This window comes from Rhea pennata, chromosome 16 (assembly GCF_028389875.1).
Source record: "Rhea pennata isolate bPtePen1 chromosome 16, bPtePen1.pri, whole genome shotgun sequence".
NCBI classification, from domain to species: domain Eukaryota; kingdom Metazoa; phylum Chordata; class Aves; order Rheiformes; family Rheidae; genus Rhea; species Rhea pennata.
This window is the reverse complement of record NC_084678.1, coordinates 17708292-17728160: the sequence shown is the minus strand read 5'-3', so window position 1 is coordinate 17728160 and position 19869 is coordinate 17708292. Positions and strand designations below refer to the sequence as shown.

The following is a 19869-nucleotide window of genomic DNA, read 5'->3' as shown; positions in this document are numbered from 1 at the left end:
TGGCTTATTTCGCAAAAATTTCCTTCACGAGCACGAGCAGCGGGAGAGGCGCGATGGGCCGGGGCGGAGGGGAAGGCGAGCGGCTGCGGCGCGGGGCTGCAGCCTCCCAGCAGCCGGGAGGTCGCGAGCGGCCGCAGCGGGGCCCGGCCGGGCGCGGGGCACCGCGCGCTGCCAGCGCACCGCGGCCCCGGGACCCGCTGCGGGCCGGGAGCCTCTCCGGCGCGGCGCTGCCGATTTCAGCGCGGGCGAGACCCTGCGCCCGAAGCGGAGGCCGCGGCAGGCGTGACCGTGCCGCTCGGAGCGGGCTCCACGCCGGCTCCCGCCACCGCGCGAGGAATCAGCGGAAACAAAAGGCTCCGGCGGAGCTGGCGGCTGCGGGGACGGGGGGTGACGGGGGCCCGCGGGGCGACAGCTCGGCCCGCGCCCCGGGGGGCTCCGCACCCGCACCCCGGCCCAGCAGGGCGTCGTGCAGAGCGGGGGCAGCAGGGCGCGGATGGGCCGGGCTGGGCTGGACCGAGCTGAGCCGAGCCAGGTCGGGCTGAACTGAGCCGAACTGAGACAAGCCGAACTGAGCCGGGCCAGGTTGGGCTGGCCGAGCCGAGCCGAGCCGAGCCGAGCCGAGCCGAGCCGGGCCGGGCCGGGCCGAGCCGAGCCGGGCGCGCGCTCCCCGCGCTCTCCAGCAGGCGCCCGGCCCGGACATTGTCTCTGGCTCCCGGAGGAAGCGCCCTCCGCCGCCCTCCCCGCCGCGCCCCCGCCGCGCCCGGCCCGCTGCGCCCGCCCCCCGCCGCCCCGCTCCCCTTCCCCCGCTCCGCTCCGCTCCGCTCCGCTCCGCTCCGCCCGCGGCCGCGCCGCGCCGCGCGCCCCCCCGCCTGCCCGGCCCGGCCCCCCCGGGAGCCGGGAGTGACGCGCTCCGCAGCGCCGGCCCCTCTCCCCGGGCAGCAGCTGGCTGTCAGCCTCTGCGGAGCGCCGCCAGCGCCGGCCCCCGCCCCGCGGCCCCGCGTCCCTCCCGCGCCGCCGGGCTGGCGCAGGCCGGCAGGGCCCGGGCCCCGCACCAGGTAGGCGGCGGCGGCGGCGGCGGGCGGCGGCGGGGGGAGGCGGGCGGCCGCGCCGCTCGGCCGCTCCGAAACTCGGCGGGGGGCGGCGGGCGCCGCTTCGCCGGGAAGTTGCCGGCGGCGTCGCCGGGAGCGCGGCGCCCGGAGGAGGGTTAAGGTTAGCGCGTCCTTCGCCGCTCGGGAGCGCGGCTCCCCCTTCCCCGGAAGAGCACAAAAGCACAGAAAGAAAGTGGGAGGAGGCAGCGCGGTGGGAGCGCTCCGGCCCCATTAATTCCCGGGCACCGGCCCCGCTCGCCGCCCCGCGCCGCGCCGCCATCGCCGCTCGCCCGCGCCCCGGGCGGGGGATTGCGCTGGAAATAGCTTTCTCCCTCGAGGTAAAGCCCTACTTACGTGTCAATCCCTGCTGCACGCCGAACCCCCCGTGTGCCAGCGCCGGAGCTATTTGCACACATGCTCAGACAGATTTGCATCGCGGATCTATTTATTTACAGATAGCGGGGCGGGCGGCGGCGGCCCGGGAGCGCGGGGGCCGGGGCCGGGCCGGGCCGGGCCGGGCCGGGCCGCCCCCCGCGCGGGGCTCCCGGGTGCCCGGCGCCGCATTGTTGTGCTCCCAGCCCATGTGGGCAGGGGCGTGGAAAGACACGCGCCGAGCTCCGCTCGGAGACCGCGTCCCCCTCGCACCAAAAACAACAACAACAGCAGCGGCAGCAGCAGCGAAACCCCTCCGGCGCCCCGTGGTCAAGCCGCCGCGAAAACAACCGGCCGCTAAACCCCGAGTGCTTCTGCACGGCGCCTTCTGCTGCGAACTGCGGAGCGGTCGGGCAGGACCCCCCTAAAAGCCGCGTACCAGCTCGATGACAGGCTGAGCGTGGTCTGCTGGGCTCTCGGAGGGCTGAAGTGCCCTTTCATACCGAACAGTTTGTTGGCAAGGAGGAATTAAGACTTAATCGCGTCCTTGCATATAAAATCCAGTGCTTGCTTGATTTTGACCGAGTTCTGTTTCTTTGAAGGCTGGCGGAAAGGCAGTTTCTCCGACAGATATTTTAAGGCTCGGTGCAAGGCTGCCTAGCAGTAGCTGTAGCTGCCTGGGATGTTCAGGGCTCCCTCACAGCACACTAAAACCCTGTGTTCAGCACCTCCCCGATGAACAGCAAGAGCACTGGCGGGGTTTGTCCAGCCTGCGGGACAGAAAGTCTGGGAAGGGGTTGCCTGGATGCTGCTTCGATCAGCGCAGCTCTCGACCAGGCAATACCCTTGCACTGCTGAGCACCAGGACCAGTCTTTGGGGGCTCCCCCCCTCCAGCCCCGAAGGACCGATCTTAGAAAAGGGGGGGATGGTTATCCCCCCCTTCCTCCTCCCTGCTTGTGTTCACCTCTTAAATTAACTCCCTTACCCTTTGGGCCAAACTAACAAATCCCGTAGTTTTTTTTTTTTTTTTTCCCCAAGTCCTGTAGAAAATAGCAGAAATTACAGTAAATGCAGATGCGCTGTAAGTAGCGTGGCGCAGGGAGCGTCCGGGGTGTTTCGTTCGGGGTGCGAGCGGCAGGCGAGAGCGGGCAGCGCCGTGACGGCTGGCCCGCGCCGCGGCGGCGCGTTCCCCGTTGCGCTCGGCGCTTCTCGGGCTCTTGGAAGCAATGGCCGCGGTAGTATTTGCCGCTACAGTATCAATCTTTGACCTGAAGTGTTTTATGTTCCATTAGTAAGCCTTTCTGTGCGCTGAACTGGTTAAGTTAGGGTCAAATCTGGTTCAATACCTTCTTGGCATGCTCGGAGGGCCGGGTTTAAACAGCTGCTGACTCGGGGATGAGGCTACCTGGCTGGTGGCTGCTCGGGCCGCCGGCGGGGCCGCCTCGCCGGGCAGGCTGCTGCCGGCACGGAGGTAGCGCGGGGCGGCGGGGCCGGCGCTTGGGCATTGCCTTTTGTTGATTCTGAAAACACAGCCGCTCCTGGCGAGCGGCGCGGCGGGGCTGCGTCCTGGAAAGGTGGCGCGGTGCGTGCCGGTTTGGCTCACGCGGCCTTGGTTTTCCGCTCCGCGGAAAGAAATCCCATCGGGAGAGCAGGCTGTGGCACAAAAGGATACGTTTTAAAGTAAAAGGCCTCCGAAAGTAAACTACGCTGAGAATTAGACCCTGGAATATTTAGTGTGTGGCAGAGTGTGTAAGTGGCTGGAGATGCTGGCAAACCAGTCCCTGAGAAACTGAGCCCGCTTGTAAAATAAGCAGGTTACCGATAGCCTTGCATATATTTACGAGATACAGTTGTAAGAGTAGCTTTCCACCCCTGCCCTGTTTCAGCCCGCAGCATGGGAGGTTCTTCTCCAAGAGCGGGCGAGAACCGTTGGTGAAGAAACATTGTCTAGCAATTAAAGCATTGCAGCCTGGAGGTCTTGATTCTGTTCCTGGATCCGTCACCCACTCGCTGTGTTCTTGGACCAAGCAGTGCAGTTGCCAGTACTCTCGTTTTTTCAGCTCTATAATAGGAAGAATACTTCTCTAACTCGGAGGAAAGTTGTGAGGCTTAGCACATGAGTGCATACAAAGTGCTTGAAGCTTCGTGAATGAAAAGTGGGGCAGAAATGCGGAGTGTTAGCTCCGCACACGCGAGTGTCTGCCTTTGCCAGTTGGAAAATACTGGCTGAGAGTGTCTGCAGAGCAGCTGTGAATATTGGACTGTAGATAAGGAGAGGAGCAGGGATGTTGTTTTTCCAAACCCTGGGCTCTGCCTGGAGTCCTGCTCCGATATTTGGGTGTGGCCTGTGAATGCACCAGCAGGATCCGACTTCCCCTTTCAAAAGAGGAGCTGCACGCACATTGCATGACCCTTGATCGCTCAATCCCTTGAACGTTAGGAACAAAGCGATGGGACTTTACTGCAGGGTGAGAAGATCTCTCCGGAGAGTTAGGAAAGGCAGGAAGGAGGAGGGCAGCCGCGACAGTGCTGAGGTTAGGAGAGAGGCTCTGTGCTAGCCGGGGCGGGCAGGCACTATCACTTTCATCTGTGGCATGAGTGGCATGGAAGTGGGGAAAAGGCAGCAAGTCCTGAGACAGGCGCTGGTAATGGATTGTGCTCTATTTTCTAATGAAAGTTTCATTTGAAGTTTGTTTACAGGAAAGAAGAAATTAGCAGAGAGAATTCTCCTGAGAGCCCAGAGAGGAAAGAGAGTGAGCTGCCTGACTCGCAAGCCAAAAGAGGGTGGAAGGGTAGATTAGATTTACCGTATTGCTCCGAGTCGTGGCTGTTGCTACTGTTCAGAAATGCTTCCGTGTCTCATCGGGTAGTGGAGCCCGTCTGGGGCTCCGTGTTCAGCCAGGTTGTTGGCATTCAGGGAAAACTAAGAGCTGCCCACCCAGTCAGCTATTCTGCTCTCACTCTGATTTCCTCGGTTTTCACCCCAGAAAGCACCCTGTGCTGTGACCAGCAGACAGGAAAATCCTACTTCTCGGGTAACCTGAAGCAAAAGCTCTTGCTGGAGTCATGGCTGGGAGATTCGGTGCTCGAGGGCAGCGCTTGGCCGGGCCGCACGTCGGTGGGGTCGTTGCCGGCACCAGGAGCCGCGCGCCGCGGGCAGCGGTGGGCAGCGCGAGGAAGGCGCGAAGCTCGGGGCCTTGCAGGCTCCAGCAGGACCCTCTCCCGAGGGGGTTCGCGCCCGCGGCGTTGGAGCCCCACCCCAGCCAGTAGCCACAGGATGCAGCCGAGGGGCAGTTTGAGCTGCTGAACAACCAGTGTTAGCAGGATAATCAGCAAAAAAAACGCCCACGAGTCTGGCCTTTCTCTTGGTTTAGGGAAGAGCAGGAAGGTGTAAAGAGCTCCCAGGGCAGAGCCACTTGGGCGCAGCTGTAGCAGACTGCCCACAGGCCTTTCACACCGCGAGTTAGGATGCTGCTTCAGGGAGCTATCACAAAAGCGTGCACCGTACTGTCATTGTCAGCTTTGCATTTCTTTATTATTAGCTTTGCATATTATTGCATATTATTCTTCATTATTAGCTTTGCATTTCTTTAAAGTGGGCTACGCTGCTGGACCCATGCATTGCCAGGAAATTTATCCTGTTAGCATCTTAGACAAGGGTGTTAGTGCTGCAAAGCAGAAGGCCCTGGCTGAAGAGCGCAGGGTGACAGCGTATTAATGGAGACGGGATTGCTTGACAGGGTTCCACATCAGTAGCACGCTCTTTCTCCCGATGGTTGTATCACAGACTTGTAAATGTGTGACAGCCTTATTTGACCCGAGTCATTTATAGTGATTGGTTTGTTGTTTGATATCCAAAGCTTTTCCAATCATGGGCTGATAGCATTGCACCTAGAAAGAGCTGTGTGCATTCCTAAAGCATTTTACAAGGCATGTGTATGTAAGACACTGATTTTTCTAACATGTACAAATGTGTGTAGAGCATGATGTCTCGTGGATTAAGATTTGGGTGCTGAGGCTGGATGTCCTGTGCAGTTCGAACCCTGCAGAAGACATGCCTGGGCCAGACGTTTTCAGAAAATCGCTCCCCAGTCTCTTCGTGTTACTGCCGGGCAGGTGATAGACCGTGGGCAGCAAGGACCTTGGCATTTGCATTTGTCTCTTAAGCTCCAACAGTAATCTTGAATAAGCCTTGTGAAGAAGGCCAGATATTAGGGTGGCTGGGTCCCTGAAAACGCTTGCAGTAAAGACGCTGTATATAGTTTGCAACAGAGAGACCTTTGTAGCGCTGTTGCTGGAAGTGCAAGATGGAGTTTCTGGAGAGGCAGAGTCGCGTCGCGGCCGGCGTGCCGGGCAGCGCTCTCGGCCCTAGCCGAGACGAGGACCCGCTGCCAGCGGCCTCGCGAGTCTCCCGCTCCGCCCCAGCGCGGCGCGAGCGCGAGCTCTGCCCGCCGCGGGGCACGCGGCCGGGAGCGCTGGCGGGCCGCTGCGCGTACCTGCGGCGGGCGGGCGGGCGGGCGCGCGGGGGCTATTGCCGCTGTCCCGAGCTGGGTTGCACAAGCTGTAAATTCCAGGAAACTCCCCGTGAGGCACATCTCGGCTGGGAGGGAAGGAGGAAGGTGGGGGAGGCGTGAGCCAGGTCCCGCAGTTCCTGCCCCGAGCGAGCAGCTGTGTCTGCAGGGACGAGGAAAGGGGAGAGAAAGCCCAAACCTGGTTTTAAGGCCATTTGTTCACACACAAAAAGGAGTCAGCCAGAGGTGGCGAGACGGGGCAGATTTTATGAGGCACAGACGTACGTTGGAGGGGGCTCTTACCAATTGCTTCTTACCAGAAAAGGGAGTGGGGATTGCATTTCGTCTAGGGGCCGGTGATTAAAACAAAACAAAACAAAAAATATTGCTTCAAAGGAAAGCAGAGCTGAAAGCATTTTGGATGTTCCCCTCTGTGCTGCAGTGCTGGCTGTGGGCACTGGCCCTTACTCTGGGAGGCAAGCCGGGGGGAGGAGGGCAGATAAAGGAATCATTAGCGGGAACGTGTTAATACGGGGACACGTATCTGCTTCCTTCATGGCTGTGCGTTTGGGAAGTTCAGCTCTGGGAGGTCCCTCAGCCCCTCCTTTCATTCAGAACCTCAGTGCTGCCTTTATGATGATGATTTTGAAATCCTGTGGCTGACCTTTCCGGCTCTGGAAGCTATCCAAGGGCTGTGTCTCGAAGTACTGTAAAGGTTAGAGAGGAGGGAGAGGGAGAGAGAGGGAGAGAAAATGTCCTTTCAGCTGCAGGAGTGGGAGAGAGGAATGTAATCTATGCCACGGGGAAGTCGCCGGCGCTGCCGGGTAGGTTCTCCCTGCCGGAGATGGTGCGGTCCCTGCTCGCTGCTGCCTGAGCAGGGACACTGGGAGGAATTGCCGTGGGAGGAAACCAGCCCTTGCTCCCACAGCCCCTTCCCAAGGTGCGCGGCGCTGGTCGTGGTCGGGCGTAGAGGCAGTACCTGCCCCGAGCACGGCGCAGGCTCCGACGCCCCCGGCTCGACTGGCCCGGGCCCCTGGGGGTCTCCCGCTGCTGACACAGCCCCTTCGTCAGGGGAGGCCGGCGGAGCAGTTCCGTAGCGGCAGGGCTATGCCACAGGTGCCTTTTCTGCAGCGTCAGGCAGCTAATAACGTCTTAGGAAATCATTGTTGCTACCCAGATTTACACCACCAGACACTCCTGTTGTCCACTAGCAGCGTTACTCCATTGGTACTTCCTGTTGCAGTAGATAATTTGATCTCAAAAAAGTCTGAGACATTTTACAGAGCCGTTTTAATAGAGTTGCACCCTGTCCTCACCTCCCACACGCTGCTTGCTTGCCAGAAACATGCTGGTGTGGATGGAGATTAAAGGGTAAACTCCAGGGCTCAGCCATCCGCTCCTACAGGATGCGAGCGCTTTCTAATTGTCCTCAATTACAGACAGTGCCATTGCTCAGGCACGTCTTCAGGCAGGAAGCAGAGCTCGGGAGTTCTCCGCTGGGGAAATGCTACCTATCCCAGAGCACATCGGGAAGGGCTGGTTTTAAGTGTCCTGAAGCGGCAAGAGATGACCAAGTTTTCCTGGGGGTGCAGGAGCTGCTGGCTTCGCCCGCCCAGAAGGACCATGGTCAGAAGCTGTTAAAGCCAGAGAAATAAGGAAAGAAAATAGCCTTCATGAGTTAACTCTTTCCTGCTTGTTTTTAGGATGAGACATCGGTGAGCAGCGAGGACTTTGATATGAATGACTCCACATGGATCTCAGCTGACCAGCACCTGAACTCCAGCCTGAGCCCCAGCCAGGACGAGAGCATGCGCAGCCCGCAGAACCTGCACAGCCAGGAGGACGGTGAGTGCCTCGGGCCGTCGGCACGCAGGACGAGCGGGTAGGAAGAGCTATGAGTCTGACACGAGATGTTTTTGTGACTTATTAAACATTAACCAGCCCTTTCTGATCAGGTGTCCCACCTGCAGGATGGATTTCATATCAGCATAGGCTTATTAACAGCACTACTTCCCATTTAGCCTGTTGGCTCCTGCTCGGATAGGCCCTTCCCAACCTTTGTGCTGACGGTACTTGTGTGGGGACTCCGTCTCAGCACCTCCAGAGGGAGTTTACCAAACCCTATTGTAAGGTGTCAGGTTATAGTTTCCCTTTGTGAAGTCCTGAGTTACAGATCGACCATCTCCAAAGGGTTGTGTCGCTTTGCAATACAGATCACAGCTTTCCATGTTCAGAAAGCTACACCTCAGACAGTATGCTTGACTCCCCAAGGCAAAAACGTATAATCAGTAATGACTGAGAGCAGTGAGCCCACCGGAGGGTCAGGGGGTGTTTCCCTGCTTGGGGCAGGTAGTTAGAAGGGGTCGAAGGTGAGGCACATGTGGTGGGTGGGAAGAAGCATTTGGTGAAAAGAGATGTTGTGCTAGTTCTGTGAAACATGCTAGTTTAAAAAAATGAGCAAGTAAATAAGTGGTAGAAGTATGAGTTCGGGTCAGAGTTCATCTCCGTGATGCTTGGAAGGATTTGGTAGTTAGACTGTTACTCAGCTTTTGCTCAAGAGGTTGAATCCCTCATTGTCTCCAGTACAGAGGCTGCTGGAAGAGCAGGAAGGGAGCAGAGTAGTCAAGGGACAACTCGGATTGGGTCAGTGTTGCTTTAAGAAAGGGGCCTGGAAAACCACCCCAGAGGAAAGAAAGGGCTTTTGTACTGGCAGGTCTCCCTGGGGTGGCTTTTAGCCACTTGTGTGGCCAGAGGCAGCGATGGTGCCGTGCTGCTTTCTTTATTCCAGTGCATTGTGGCCACTTCGGTTTCTATTGCAAATCTGCAGTTTTGAGAAACTGTTGTTTTTAAAAATATCAGCACCAGCCCAGGAGTCAAGCAGCCCAAGTGAGGATGTGAAACCTGTCTGCCTGCACCATGTCCTCATCTGGTGAAACAGGCCGCCTAAAGTACTTCTGCTTGTACAGGACACTGTATTTAGGCCACTCCTGCTGTAGCAGGAAGGGCATTTTGATGGTAACACAGCTGTAACCAAACCCACTGCAGAAGAGTTTGGTTCTTAGGGACCAGGCTGTACATGCAGTGGACTGGTGGAAGAGTCTGCAAACACCACTGCCAGGGAGCACCGCCTTTCGTACCAGTGTCTGTGCCAAGGTATTCCCATATCCCCGGTGCTCTACCATGCTGCTAACAAAATATTTCAGCCTTGTAGTTTATCCCATACCAATGAATTCCAGTTGCTTTTACGACCTAGAATGACATAGTTCTAATCCCTTCGCTCAATTTTATATTATTCAACAGGACAGTAATTTAATAGGGGACTCAGGCCTTTAGGCAAATCAGGATGTTCTCACTGAAGCTAAATCCTGTCTCTCTGCCCTCTTAGGAAATGGTTCCAATTTTTCACGCCCTGTGACTTTTTTCTTCAAAAGCAGATACCCTCTTTGGAGCCCTTCTTGGCTTCTGTAATTTCTTTGGTGAGGTTCATTAGTGAGCTTAATAAGGCGCAAATGGTCCTCTTTGTGAGGAGTGCAGGTATCTCAGTATTCTCACATGGATCAGAAGAGGGCTGAAGTAGGTAGACCTTGGCCATTCAGAAGTGGTGGAGTCAAGGAATAAGCAAGCTAACCTGGGGGTTGTTAACAACACCCTTCATCTAGAAGCCAGGCATTGTGATTTCCATTAGACTCTCAGACTTCAGGGAATACGTTATTGGACTGAATAAAAGGAGTCCAGGCTTATCATCCTCATGAATATCCATGGTTCGTGTCATGTGTTGAAGTTCTAAAATACAGGCTAATGCCACTGGGATGCAAAACTTGAATCAATCCTTCTGTCAGCCAATGCACCTATTGGGGGCTGAGGCATGCAAGCGAGTGGAAGAAGGAACAATGTCATGACCTGAGCAAGGGAGAGGCACAAGAAAAAGGTGACCCAGGAAAGCAACTGGCAGCTAGAAGGAGGGAAGCATGGAGCAGAGAGAGAGCATCATGTCGCAAGAGAAGAGGCAAATTAGTGGAGCAGGGAAGTGAATATGCATGAATTAGTGCTGAGCACTCTTCAGTTTCCTCTTCTCTCAGCCCATGAATGCTCTGTTTTAGGAGAAAATGTATTTTACCTTGTTCACACAGACTTATTTAGGCCATACATTACAAGACACTTCCTGGAAAATCAACTACATAGGAGTGACCAACACTTGAAAGCCATGCTAGTTCCGTGGAGCTCTGCTGGCCGGGACACACTGCACTGAGCAACACAAGTCACAGCAGTGCAAGTGCTCTGTTCATGCCAAAACCAGATATTGATCCACTTTACCCTCCCAGGGCTGCCCAGTGCCCAGGCCCATTCCACTCCTGCTCCTCCAGAAGGATTGCCAGATGATCAGCTGTAGTGTGTTTAGATGCCAGAGCTCAGGATGGACCTGCCCACCATGCCGCAGAGGAGCCACTTGGAGCTGCAGCCTTGCTCCCACCTCTGAAGGGCCCTGGCACCTCCCATGCCGAGCCTTGCTCCTCACCCGGCTGCACTGGGACTGGGTGAGTGGCACACCGGCGCCGAGTCTCCAGTAGCTGTGGGGGGGCCAGCTACACCCTGTGCTATTCCAGTCAGGAATGCTTATTTTCCAGGTCTAACATTGACTACAGTATTGAGTTAGGAGGTGACACTAGGCTAGAAGTTTGCGTGCCTGGCTGCAGCAGTTGGCAGAGCAGAACGGCTGCCCCAAGATCCTTCTGGGAGAGCGTATTTTCCCTGCTCTCATCCCCAGTCCATTGGAGCACTGTGTGAAATCCCTCTTCCCTGCTTTGACTTGCCTCATGCTTTTATCTTTCTTCCTTCTGTGGTGCTCCAAAACATCCCAAAGACACCACAATTCCTGCCCTCTGTAGCAGCCACTCTACTCCCTCTGGAAATCTTTTCCAGTCTCTGAATCACTCTCTTCTGCTGTCATTTCACAATAAAGATGCTTGGAATACATTTTATGTGAAAATCTTCCTAAAATACAAAATTTTAATGAAGAGTTTCCTATTTGGATAGCAGTATGTCAAAACCATTTGACACACTTATCAAGAAAGTCTCGTTTAAAGTTCTGAAGTACCAACTTCAGGTCTTTTAGAGCCTGCGAGGAGCAAGTATTCTCACATGACATACGAGCATAGCAGTATAAAATTCAGAGAGGCAGGTGAGCAAGAGAGAGTTGTCCCATGCTTTAATACACAGTTATCTGGTAAATCTTCAGAGAGCTGAAAAGCAGCTCAGATGAAAACCAACACCTTATTTTGTCCCAGTGCCCAGAAACCTTGGCCTGGTATAACCATGCTGCAAACAGTGTCAACCTTTGGAACAGCAAAGGGAACCAATTAGATCTAATGACTTTGGAGGTAAGGGATAACAAAGACACAGTCTGGAGAGCGCTGGCAGCAGAGATGGGGTTCAGCTTGGGTTTATTGCTCTGTCTGCTGAGCAGCAGTGTGATGCAGGGACGCACGGTGCACATGCTAGTTCTTAGCAGTGGCTGCAACAAAAACACAGCCCTACGAACCAGCTCCTTCCATTTTCTTCTTTGTTACTCATCCTGCTGGCCCCAGAATGGAAAATGTGAAGGTCTCTTCAATGTCCCTTCCCCACTAGGATGTTACTCACATCGTAAGTGGCCCAGCAGGAAGTGAGTGGATACCCAGAGCTGTAGCAAGATCAACATGAACGTGTTACTACCGAAGCTGAGCTATTGTGCAGGACATCCTGGAGGGACACATCTGTGGGAGCCAGCACGCATTCGGAGCAACAAAAAGAGCCTGAAAGCACCACATGTCTCAGTGTTCCCCTGCACCATTCGCCTTCTCCGACAGCAGCCCTGCCTGTTTCCGGTTGAACACGGATCCCAGACTCCTAGCACTCTTTCTTGCCTAAGTCACTTCATGCGTGAACAGCTTCAGTTTGGTTTTGGTTCTGTCTCCATCTGTCAGACCCTGTCTACATCCACAGTAGAGAGCAGCGTAATGAAATCTCTCAATTACATATGACATCTGGTACGCTAGGCTGGAGTGGAGTCTCCTAGCACTGGGACATCGTAATCTGTCAGTAAGTGCAGTGCCTTTAAAAAGAAAACAACAAACCAAAGCCCCCCAAAACCGGCATATATGACATTACAAACCACTCGAACTAATGGAGAAGACACCTAAGCATCACTTACTAATAGAATACATTTTATTTCCTCCCTCTTCCCTTAGCCATAGGCACTGCAGGGCCATCACAGGCATGATCATGCAGGGGCAACACTTCATCCAGCTCCTGGGAAGGGATTGCCCACCCTGCCTGTTCTCTTTAAAAAGGAGGGAAAGCTCTTGAGCGTAAGATCAAGTTTCTCTACATCAGAGGCACAGGGTTGATTTATGTCACCATATTAGGGCAAATCCCCTTTCAGCTGGGGTCTCTCAGTACAATCTTCACTTGACTGGCAGTGTCAGTTGACTGATCCTAACCACCAGGAACAGCAGTCACTAATCCAGACCTTGGAGAAAGGACTTTCTTAACCTACTTAACTCTGAAAGAGTGCACTCTTCAGGGGCATCCCTTCAAGACTGTCTGGCAGAGGGAGGCTCGGAGACTTCAGGGAGTTCCCCTGCAAGTGTTCCAGGGAGGACTCGCAAGGACACGTACGGGGGCATTATCCCAGTACACCTCCACGGAGCAGGTAGGGCACATGAACCCCTTTTGGCATCTTGCTGTGATAACAGCAGGGATGGTACCAAGTCAGCCCCAAGACACTCATGCCTTTTCTGCTTTAGCACGTGTCCTGCAGCTCGTGGTCACATCACCGTTATTTGGCAAGATGACTGTGATGCACTGCATGTTGTTAGGTTCCCTAAACCGCTGATTTAGGAGAGTGCTTTCTGTGAAGGAAGGCAGTTATCTTGCAACATATCCACCAGAAACCAGGACCTGTATTTGTACAGCAAGTTCCGCTCCTACTTACAGGATTTTAAGCAGCAGCCTCGCACCTGGGCTCAGCCTCCAGGGCAACCAGCGCGCCCACATCACACCTGCTCCGTCCAGACTCACCGACAACTGATACCCAACCGTTAGAGCAACGGCACCCTCCTCCACATAGACACATTGCAAAGTTAACAGGGTCACTTATCCCAGTCAGCATCGGGTGTCACACCTTTCCTCCGGTCCTTTCCGTGCCCGGGGCTTTCTTTAGCTGTCACACTTCTTACTCCGGGGAAAACACAGATGTGCCTTTTCCAGACAAAGGGAAGTGACTGCAGACTCAGCTTCTCACAAACTACAGTCACTTTTCGATAACTGGCCATTTGCAAGAGGTGTTCAATGACCTCTGACTACATTCACCTTTCCTTTGCTTTTTCCAGGCTGCACAATTCTCATTGTTTTCAGGGTTTCCTCCAACAGCCTAGGATTTCACTCTCAGAAACCCTCATTTAGAGCCCTTTACAAAAATAGAACCAATATTCAGACTTTATAACAGCAAGACGACCTTATCTTACTTTTCTTTAGTGTATTTTCTCTCTCTCTCCCCCATCCAGTCATTCAGTCTCACAACCTTCTCCTGCACAAAGCCCTCACTCCAGCTTCTCTAAGGGAAGCAGTGGCCTCTCTCCTGCAGCCTATATAACCATCGCCCACATGACTCGGGGGAGCTAACCCAGACCCAGGGTGGAAGTAGGCCTCAACGACTCTTCAAAGCCCATCTGAAAGGCTGAGACTGACCTAGCTCTTTTCCAGCTTTCGTTTCAGGGGTTTGCCGTTGCTGTAGGTGGGTCAGTGGTTGCCCGCGGAGCGCTGGGAGGGAGGTAGTATCCCAGCAGGCGTCCTGGCAGCAGAGATCAGCAGGCTGCCTCCCTACCCTGCTAGAGTTGTCTTGAGCTCATTGCACTCCTTCTCCAGGAGTGTTACTTCTTTCAGGGGTGCATCTGCTTTTCCTATGCCAAAGGCCTTCTCTAACAATAAACAACTTTGTTCCAGCTTCTTTTGGATAGCTGGAAGCTTTTGAGGCCTTTCCTGCTGCAAGCTTGGGAAATCCAGAGCAGATACCAAAGGTCCTCTGCTTCACCAGCACGTTGATCTAAACTCTGCTCAGGACTTCCTTCCTGCTCTTCGGGCTAGCTGGCAGGCTGGCTGCCTGATGGCCTTATTCATGCTAGCTGTAAACGAAGCAGCGCTTCTGCTGGGCTCTGGTCCTAAGCAGGCAGAGAGATTAACCAGGCTGTTGAGCAGCAAGTGTGCCCCTGCCTTCCCTGGTTATTCGAGCTCCCCAAATTGGCGTGTTTTGCACGGAACGAGAGAGCAGGGACCGGCAGGGCGAAGCCCCGCAGCCCCTTGGGGCGCAGGGCCCGGCTCCGGGCTGGCGACCCTGCGCTCCGGGGCTGCCCACCCTGCGTGCTCCCGCCGGAGGCGAGCGCAGCCAGCTCGCGGCGGTGGCGGGGTCGTGCTGGAGGCACCGGCCTGCCGTGAACCCTGCCCAAAGCCACCCAACCCGTTCGGCACAGGGAGAGGCAGCGCCGGGCTGCAGCCAGCCTTCCCCGCCGCTGCATCCGGGTTGCTGCCGGCAGCAGCCACAATGAGAGGCTTGGTCTCCCGCGCCGCACCGCCGCCTCCCCCGCCTCGCCGCCAAGGCAGAGGCTGCCCGGGGCACTCCTGAACCGGCTCGGAGAGGAACGGGCGCTCTGGCTTGCTAAAACAAATCTAAAGGTAAAGCTTCCTTACTGCATTCGTAAGGAAAAAGGAAAACCAAGCGGAAGCGCACGCTCGCTGCGACGCTCCTTCTGCAGCACGAGCTCCCGAGCCTCGGAGCACGGGAAAATGTCCGTCATGGAGGCCCGGAGCGGTGAAATCGTGGTGCTCTGGCGAGCTGCTCCCTCTGGCTGTGCAGCAAAGCCAGCCCGGCAGCAGAGCCGAGCGGCGCGCGGGGGCGGCGCGGGCTGGGAGACGGCGCCGGGAGACACCTTTCACGCGGCGCGCCGGAGGGAGCGCCGGCCGCACAGCGCTCCCTTGTCCGGCCGGACTTGCCTGCAGACACATCGTGCCCAGCCCTAGCAGATGTCTGGCTCGTTGAAGGCCCCGGTCGAGTACAGAGACCCGGGGAGGCAGGCTGGAGGATGGACACTTTGTCTGGGACATAACGAGGTTTGCATTAACGAAGGAAGACAGGAAATAGATCGCCTTAACTGGATCCTGGCCAGCCCCACTGCTCCGCTTCTCCCATGAACATTTTTTTTCTGCATCTTGAAGGAAATCAGCCAGGCAGGACCTACAGAAGACGGGCTTCCCGCGGGCGGCTCTCACGGCGCGGGGCCGCCGCCGCCACCGCCCGGGCCCTGCTCTGGAATTTGCTCCTGGTTATCCGGTGCGGAGGCGGCCGGGAGGGCTGCTCGTTTGCCTCTAATTAATGCTGCTCTCCCTCCCAGCAGTGGCCCCGCATGAGGCCCCCCGTTCCCACTCTGTCTCTCTAATTTGTATTAAGTATCCCTCCTTTGCAGGCTTTCCTCCTCCCCTTCTTCCCCCTTCTCATCTCTTTTGTGAGTGAATAATTTATGGCACTTTTCATCTTCCTGGCTGTTGTTACAGTCAGACGTCTGTGGGATGCTTTGAACACTTTTGACAGTCGTTTTAAAGCTAGATGTAAAACTCCAACCCGTGCTGGTGACGCCGCGGCGTGGGAAGCGGGTATTCCCCGTCCCGCGGGCGGAGGGGTCCGGGGCCGGGGGAGCAGCCGGAGCCGCCGCGGGGCTGCCGGCCGCGGGCAGCGGCCGAGCCCGCCGCCTCCGGCCCCGCCGCCTCCGGCCCCGCCGGCGGGTTATCCCGGTGCCGGGCGGCGCGGGGCCCCGGCCCGGCCCCGGCCCCGGCGTGGCGGTGCGGGGCTGCGGCGAGGTTTCCGTGGGCTGCTGGCTCTTACATAAGCTCATTGTTTTCCGAGTCAAAAGAGGGTTTTGTCTTCACTCTGGAGATGTGACAGGAGGAGGAACAATTTGCCCCATTCATCTTTAATTCTGCCTTTGGACAGCGGCGCGTTGGCCTGCGCTGACATAGACGTTAAACCCCACCACTTCCCTGCCATAAACCTCCCGGGGAGCAGGTGTTGGAAATCTCCCCTTCCCCTCCTGATCTCTGCAAATCCAGCGTCACAGAAATCAAGGATAATCCAGAAGCCTCTTCAAAATGAAAATGCTGAGCCCTGATTAATTCATTTAATAAGTGACTGATCCCCTCCTCCCCCGTCGCCGCTGCCCAAGGAGCCATTTTGCTCCCGCCGTGCCTCCTTGGGCTGGGCGCCGCCGAGGAGCGGCCGAGGCCGCAGCAGCCGCTGCCGCGGCCGTCGGCCCCGCCGCCGGCAGCCGCCCCCGGCGCGGCGCCCAGCCCCGCAGCCCCCGCCCCGCGGGCGCAGGGGCTCCCGCCGGCCCCAGCCTCCTGCCCGCCGGCCCCAGCTCCGAAGGATTAAATAGGGGAATGAAATATTTTGTTTTCCGACTGAAAGATCAAAACAGTTAAAAGTTACATTGTTTTTACAGTTCCATCTGCCTCAATTAGGGCATGGGGGTGGTGTAGGGGGGCTTCCAATTATCCTCATTAGAGGGGCTCCTCGCGCAGCCAAGCTCCAGCCGCGCGCAGAGCGCTCACGAGACTCGTGCTGGCTGGATAATGAATATATTCATGGCTGCACAGCCTGGCGTGGCTCTCCTGCTGCTTGCAGAGCCCTGTTATTTATTTGTGTGTTTTGGGCGCTCGCTGGGAGTTTGCAGGAAAAACCTCGCCAGTCTCAGGAGTTTCATGTGTCTTAACCTCACGATGAGTCTCCCAAGGGTTCAGCCCGGGGCTCCCTGCCCTTCGGTGTCCTGCCTAACCCCCAGCAGGGAGGGACGTCGGTGCCGGCCATGCCGTGCCATCGCGGAGCGGGCGCCCGGCAGAGCCGCGGCAGCCGGGGGGGGGTCAGGACACGGGTACAGGGAGCCCGGCCGGGCTGAGGTTGCAACTGAGAAACGGCCAAAATCACTGCGTGACGGGTTCCTCTCCCAGGCCCAAGCGTGCGCTGAGGTTTGCCCGAGCCATTCCTGTTGTGATCCAGGGACATCAGTGTCCAAGTTTCAGGCTCTTTCTCCGCCTACAAGACTGAGATTAATCCACCACTCTATATGCAAAGGTTCTGGGAGAGCATAACCCATGAAAAATGTAGAAATAAGAAAATTATCTGTTGCTAGTGGGTTTACAGACCTCATTGTTTACTTACGCTCATCCTTGGTTTAAATTAAATTGTTCTTGCAGGAGTGCTGGTCCCTTACGTTACTTTCCCATTTCATTTCCTTACTCCACCTGGGCAGGTTCCTAAACACATCTTCGTGTTTGGTTTCCGGATTTTGGGGGTGTAGCAGAACTAAGGTTATTGCATGAAGCAGAGTCAGGTAGAAACCTGTTTCTTCGGCTGCTGTGCGTTTGTTGCAACACAAAAGCAAAGGCAAGACCCTGGGCAGCCGGGGGAGCCGTAAGTCAGCGCTGTGCTTCGCCTCCTGGGATAGCGACGGGAATTGCACTGCCAAGGGGGTCGGAGCCGCCGCCGCTGGGCTGAGCACGTCCCCCCAGCCCCGCGCGCAGTGCCCTTGCCGTGGCAATGCCCGGGCTGGCAGCGGGGCCCGGCGCGGCTCGTGCCACTGCACACGGGCGTAATTCTCCTTAATCCTGCCGAGAGGCACCGCAGGATACGGCTGGAGCCTCCCTCTGGGAGCCCGGCGGGCAGTGGGGAGCGGCGCAGGGGGAGGGAGGCCGCCCCGAGCCGGGCATGGGGGCTCAGCCGCCAGCCCGCTCCCCGCGGACACGGCGCCCGCGCCGGGCACGGCCCCGGGCCGCAGCGTGGCCCCGGGCACGGAGCGGCACCGGCGGCAGGGCAGCGCGCCGAGCCCGCGGGAAGGCGTTGCTGCCGGGGCGGCGTCGCGGGCCGCCGGCCGGTGCGCGCGGACGCTTCCCGGTGCCCCGCCGGCGTGCCGCGCTCCCGGAGCGGGGCGCGGTGCCGGCGCCGAGCCCCGCCAGCGGCGCCTGCTTCCGCCCGGACGCGGCCCGGCTGCCCCGCGCCGTCCCGCCGGCTTCGGCGCCGAGCCGAGGCTGCCGCGTGCGGTGCCGCCGGGGGAGAAACGCGGAGCGTAAACACCGCCCCGGGGATTAGGTCAGCTCTGGCCGCTGCCTAGACAAATAAGTGGATCAGCGCAAGGGAAAGGAGGGGGAGGGAGGGCCGCCGCGCCGCGGGGAGCGCCGGCGGGGCCGCGGCGGGAGGAAGACGTCGGTGCAGCGCCGAGGCCGAGGAGCAGCCGGGCCGGGGGGCGGCCGCCCGCGCGGGTTTATTTTGAGGGCCCCGAAGCGCTGCTGCAGGCCGAGGCGGGGGGCGGGCGCGGCGGGCGCGCGGGGGCCGCCGGTGCCACGCGGCGGCCCGGCCCGGCCCCGGGGAGCCGGGCACCGCCATCTGCTTGTCGCTCACTGCAGCCTCTTTGTTCGCGGCCCCGCGCGCGGCGCTCGCGCAGGAAGCGGCTCCCACGTGCTTCGCCCTTGCCCTCTCGCGGAGGCGCCGCTCGAAATAAAGGATCTACTGCGGCGAGGGGGAGGGAAGGGGAAACGGGCTGAGCAGAGCTTTAAAACGTGGCCCACCCCCCTCCCGCCCGCGGAGCGGCCCGAGCGCCGCGCCGCCGGGGGCCGCGTGGGCGAACGCAGACGGGCCGGCGGCCCGCGGCGGCCCGCGGCGAGCGCGCTCTCCCGTGCGCGTTGGCGAACGCGGCGCTGCAGCTGCTTCCCTAACTCAGCTCTTCTTCGCTTGAGTGAGGCCTGTCCTTGGTGTGATCAGCGCCTCCCGAATCTCCCAGGAGAGCCGCACATCCCCGAATCTTCGGGCCCTGAAGTTTATTTCCTTGCAACTGACTTTTAGGTCCCAAATTGTGCAAGATTTTACCACTTCTTAAAGCGCCCTGAGACGAGAGACCCAGCGCAGGGCGAGGAAATGCCCCTTTCCTCCTCCCTGCAATGCAAACAGAAAGCTAAAAGGACCAAATTCCAAAGTTCTTATTCAGGCAAAAGCTCCGCTGCCCTCGGCCGAGCGGCGCGCCGGGGGCGCGCGGGCCGCGGCGGGGCCCCGGCGCAGCCGGCGCGGCCGCTTGCGCTGCGGGAGCGGAGCCTCCCCGAGGCCCAAACGCAGACTTCGCCGGTCCTTGTCCCGACAGTGCCGGTAGAGACTCTCCTGCCACATAAGCGCAGAGCCCAGCTGAGCGAGGTAGGGGAGCCGGAGCAGCAGCGCTGCAGCTCTGCACGTGCCGTGGCCGGCGCGGCCTCGTGCCGATTCGCCTGCAGGAGGCCGGGGGGGGGGGGGGGCTCGTCCACCTTCGGGCCCATGGTGGTACCAGGGCCTCAGCGCGGTGCTGATGCCTCCTTCTCCGTTACAGATGACTCCTCATCGGAGAGCTGCAGCGGGAATGGCTCCTCCACCCTGAACCCCTCCACCTCCAGCAGCACGCAAGGCGATAGCGCCTTCCCCGAGATGAACGGCAATGGAACCGCTGCCCCCATGGACTTCACCGCCTCCGCCGACGACCAGCCCATCAACCTCTGCGACAAGCTCACGCCTGCCCACGTCACACCTTCCTACCAGTCGGACAGCTGCAGCACCGACGGGCTGCGCAGCAGGGTGAAATACGCAGTGAAGGCGACGGCAGAGGTACGGGCCCCGGGTGGCGAAAGCCGCATTGGGGGGGCGCGGCGAGAAGGAGCAGGCGGCACATCCCCATCAGAGCCCGTACAGGCGCAGGAAGATGGGAGCAGATGCACATGCGGCCTCCAGGGCCAGCCAAGGACTTTGCTGCTCCCCCCGTGCCAGGGAAGCGCGGCGGCGCGAGGCCGGCATCCTTTCCCT

The 19869-nt window shown here is 58.2% G+C and overlaps 1 protein-coding gene across 2 annotated transcripts in view; it reads left to right on the top strand.

Moving 5' to 3' along the window:
- Nucleotides 1–994: 994 nt before the first annotated feature.
- NOL4L (nucleolar protein 4 like) overlaps nucleotides 995–19869 on the top strand; it is a 31074-nt gene continuing 12199 nt past the window's right edge. The window contains exons 1-3 of one of the 2 annotated variants that reach the window (XM_062588929.1): nucleotides 995–1055; nucleotides 7676–7817; nucleotides 19403–19674. In XM_062588929.1, the coding sequence (XP_062444913.1) occupies nucleotides 7709–7817; nucleotides 19403–19674 (381 nt within the window). In that variant the 5' untranslated portion in view covers nucleotides 995–1055; nucleotides 7676–7708. Of the gene's footprint in view, nucleotides 1056–1315; nucleotides 1427–7675; nucleotides 7818–19402; nucleotides 19675–19869 lie in introns of those variants that run through there. The other variant, XM_062588930.1, reaches the window with a different exon arrangement.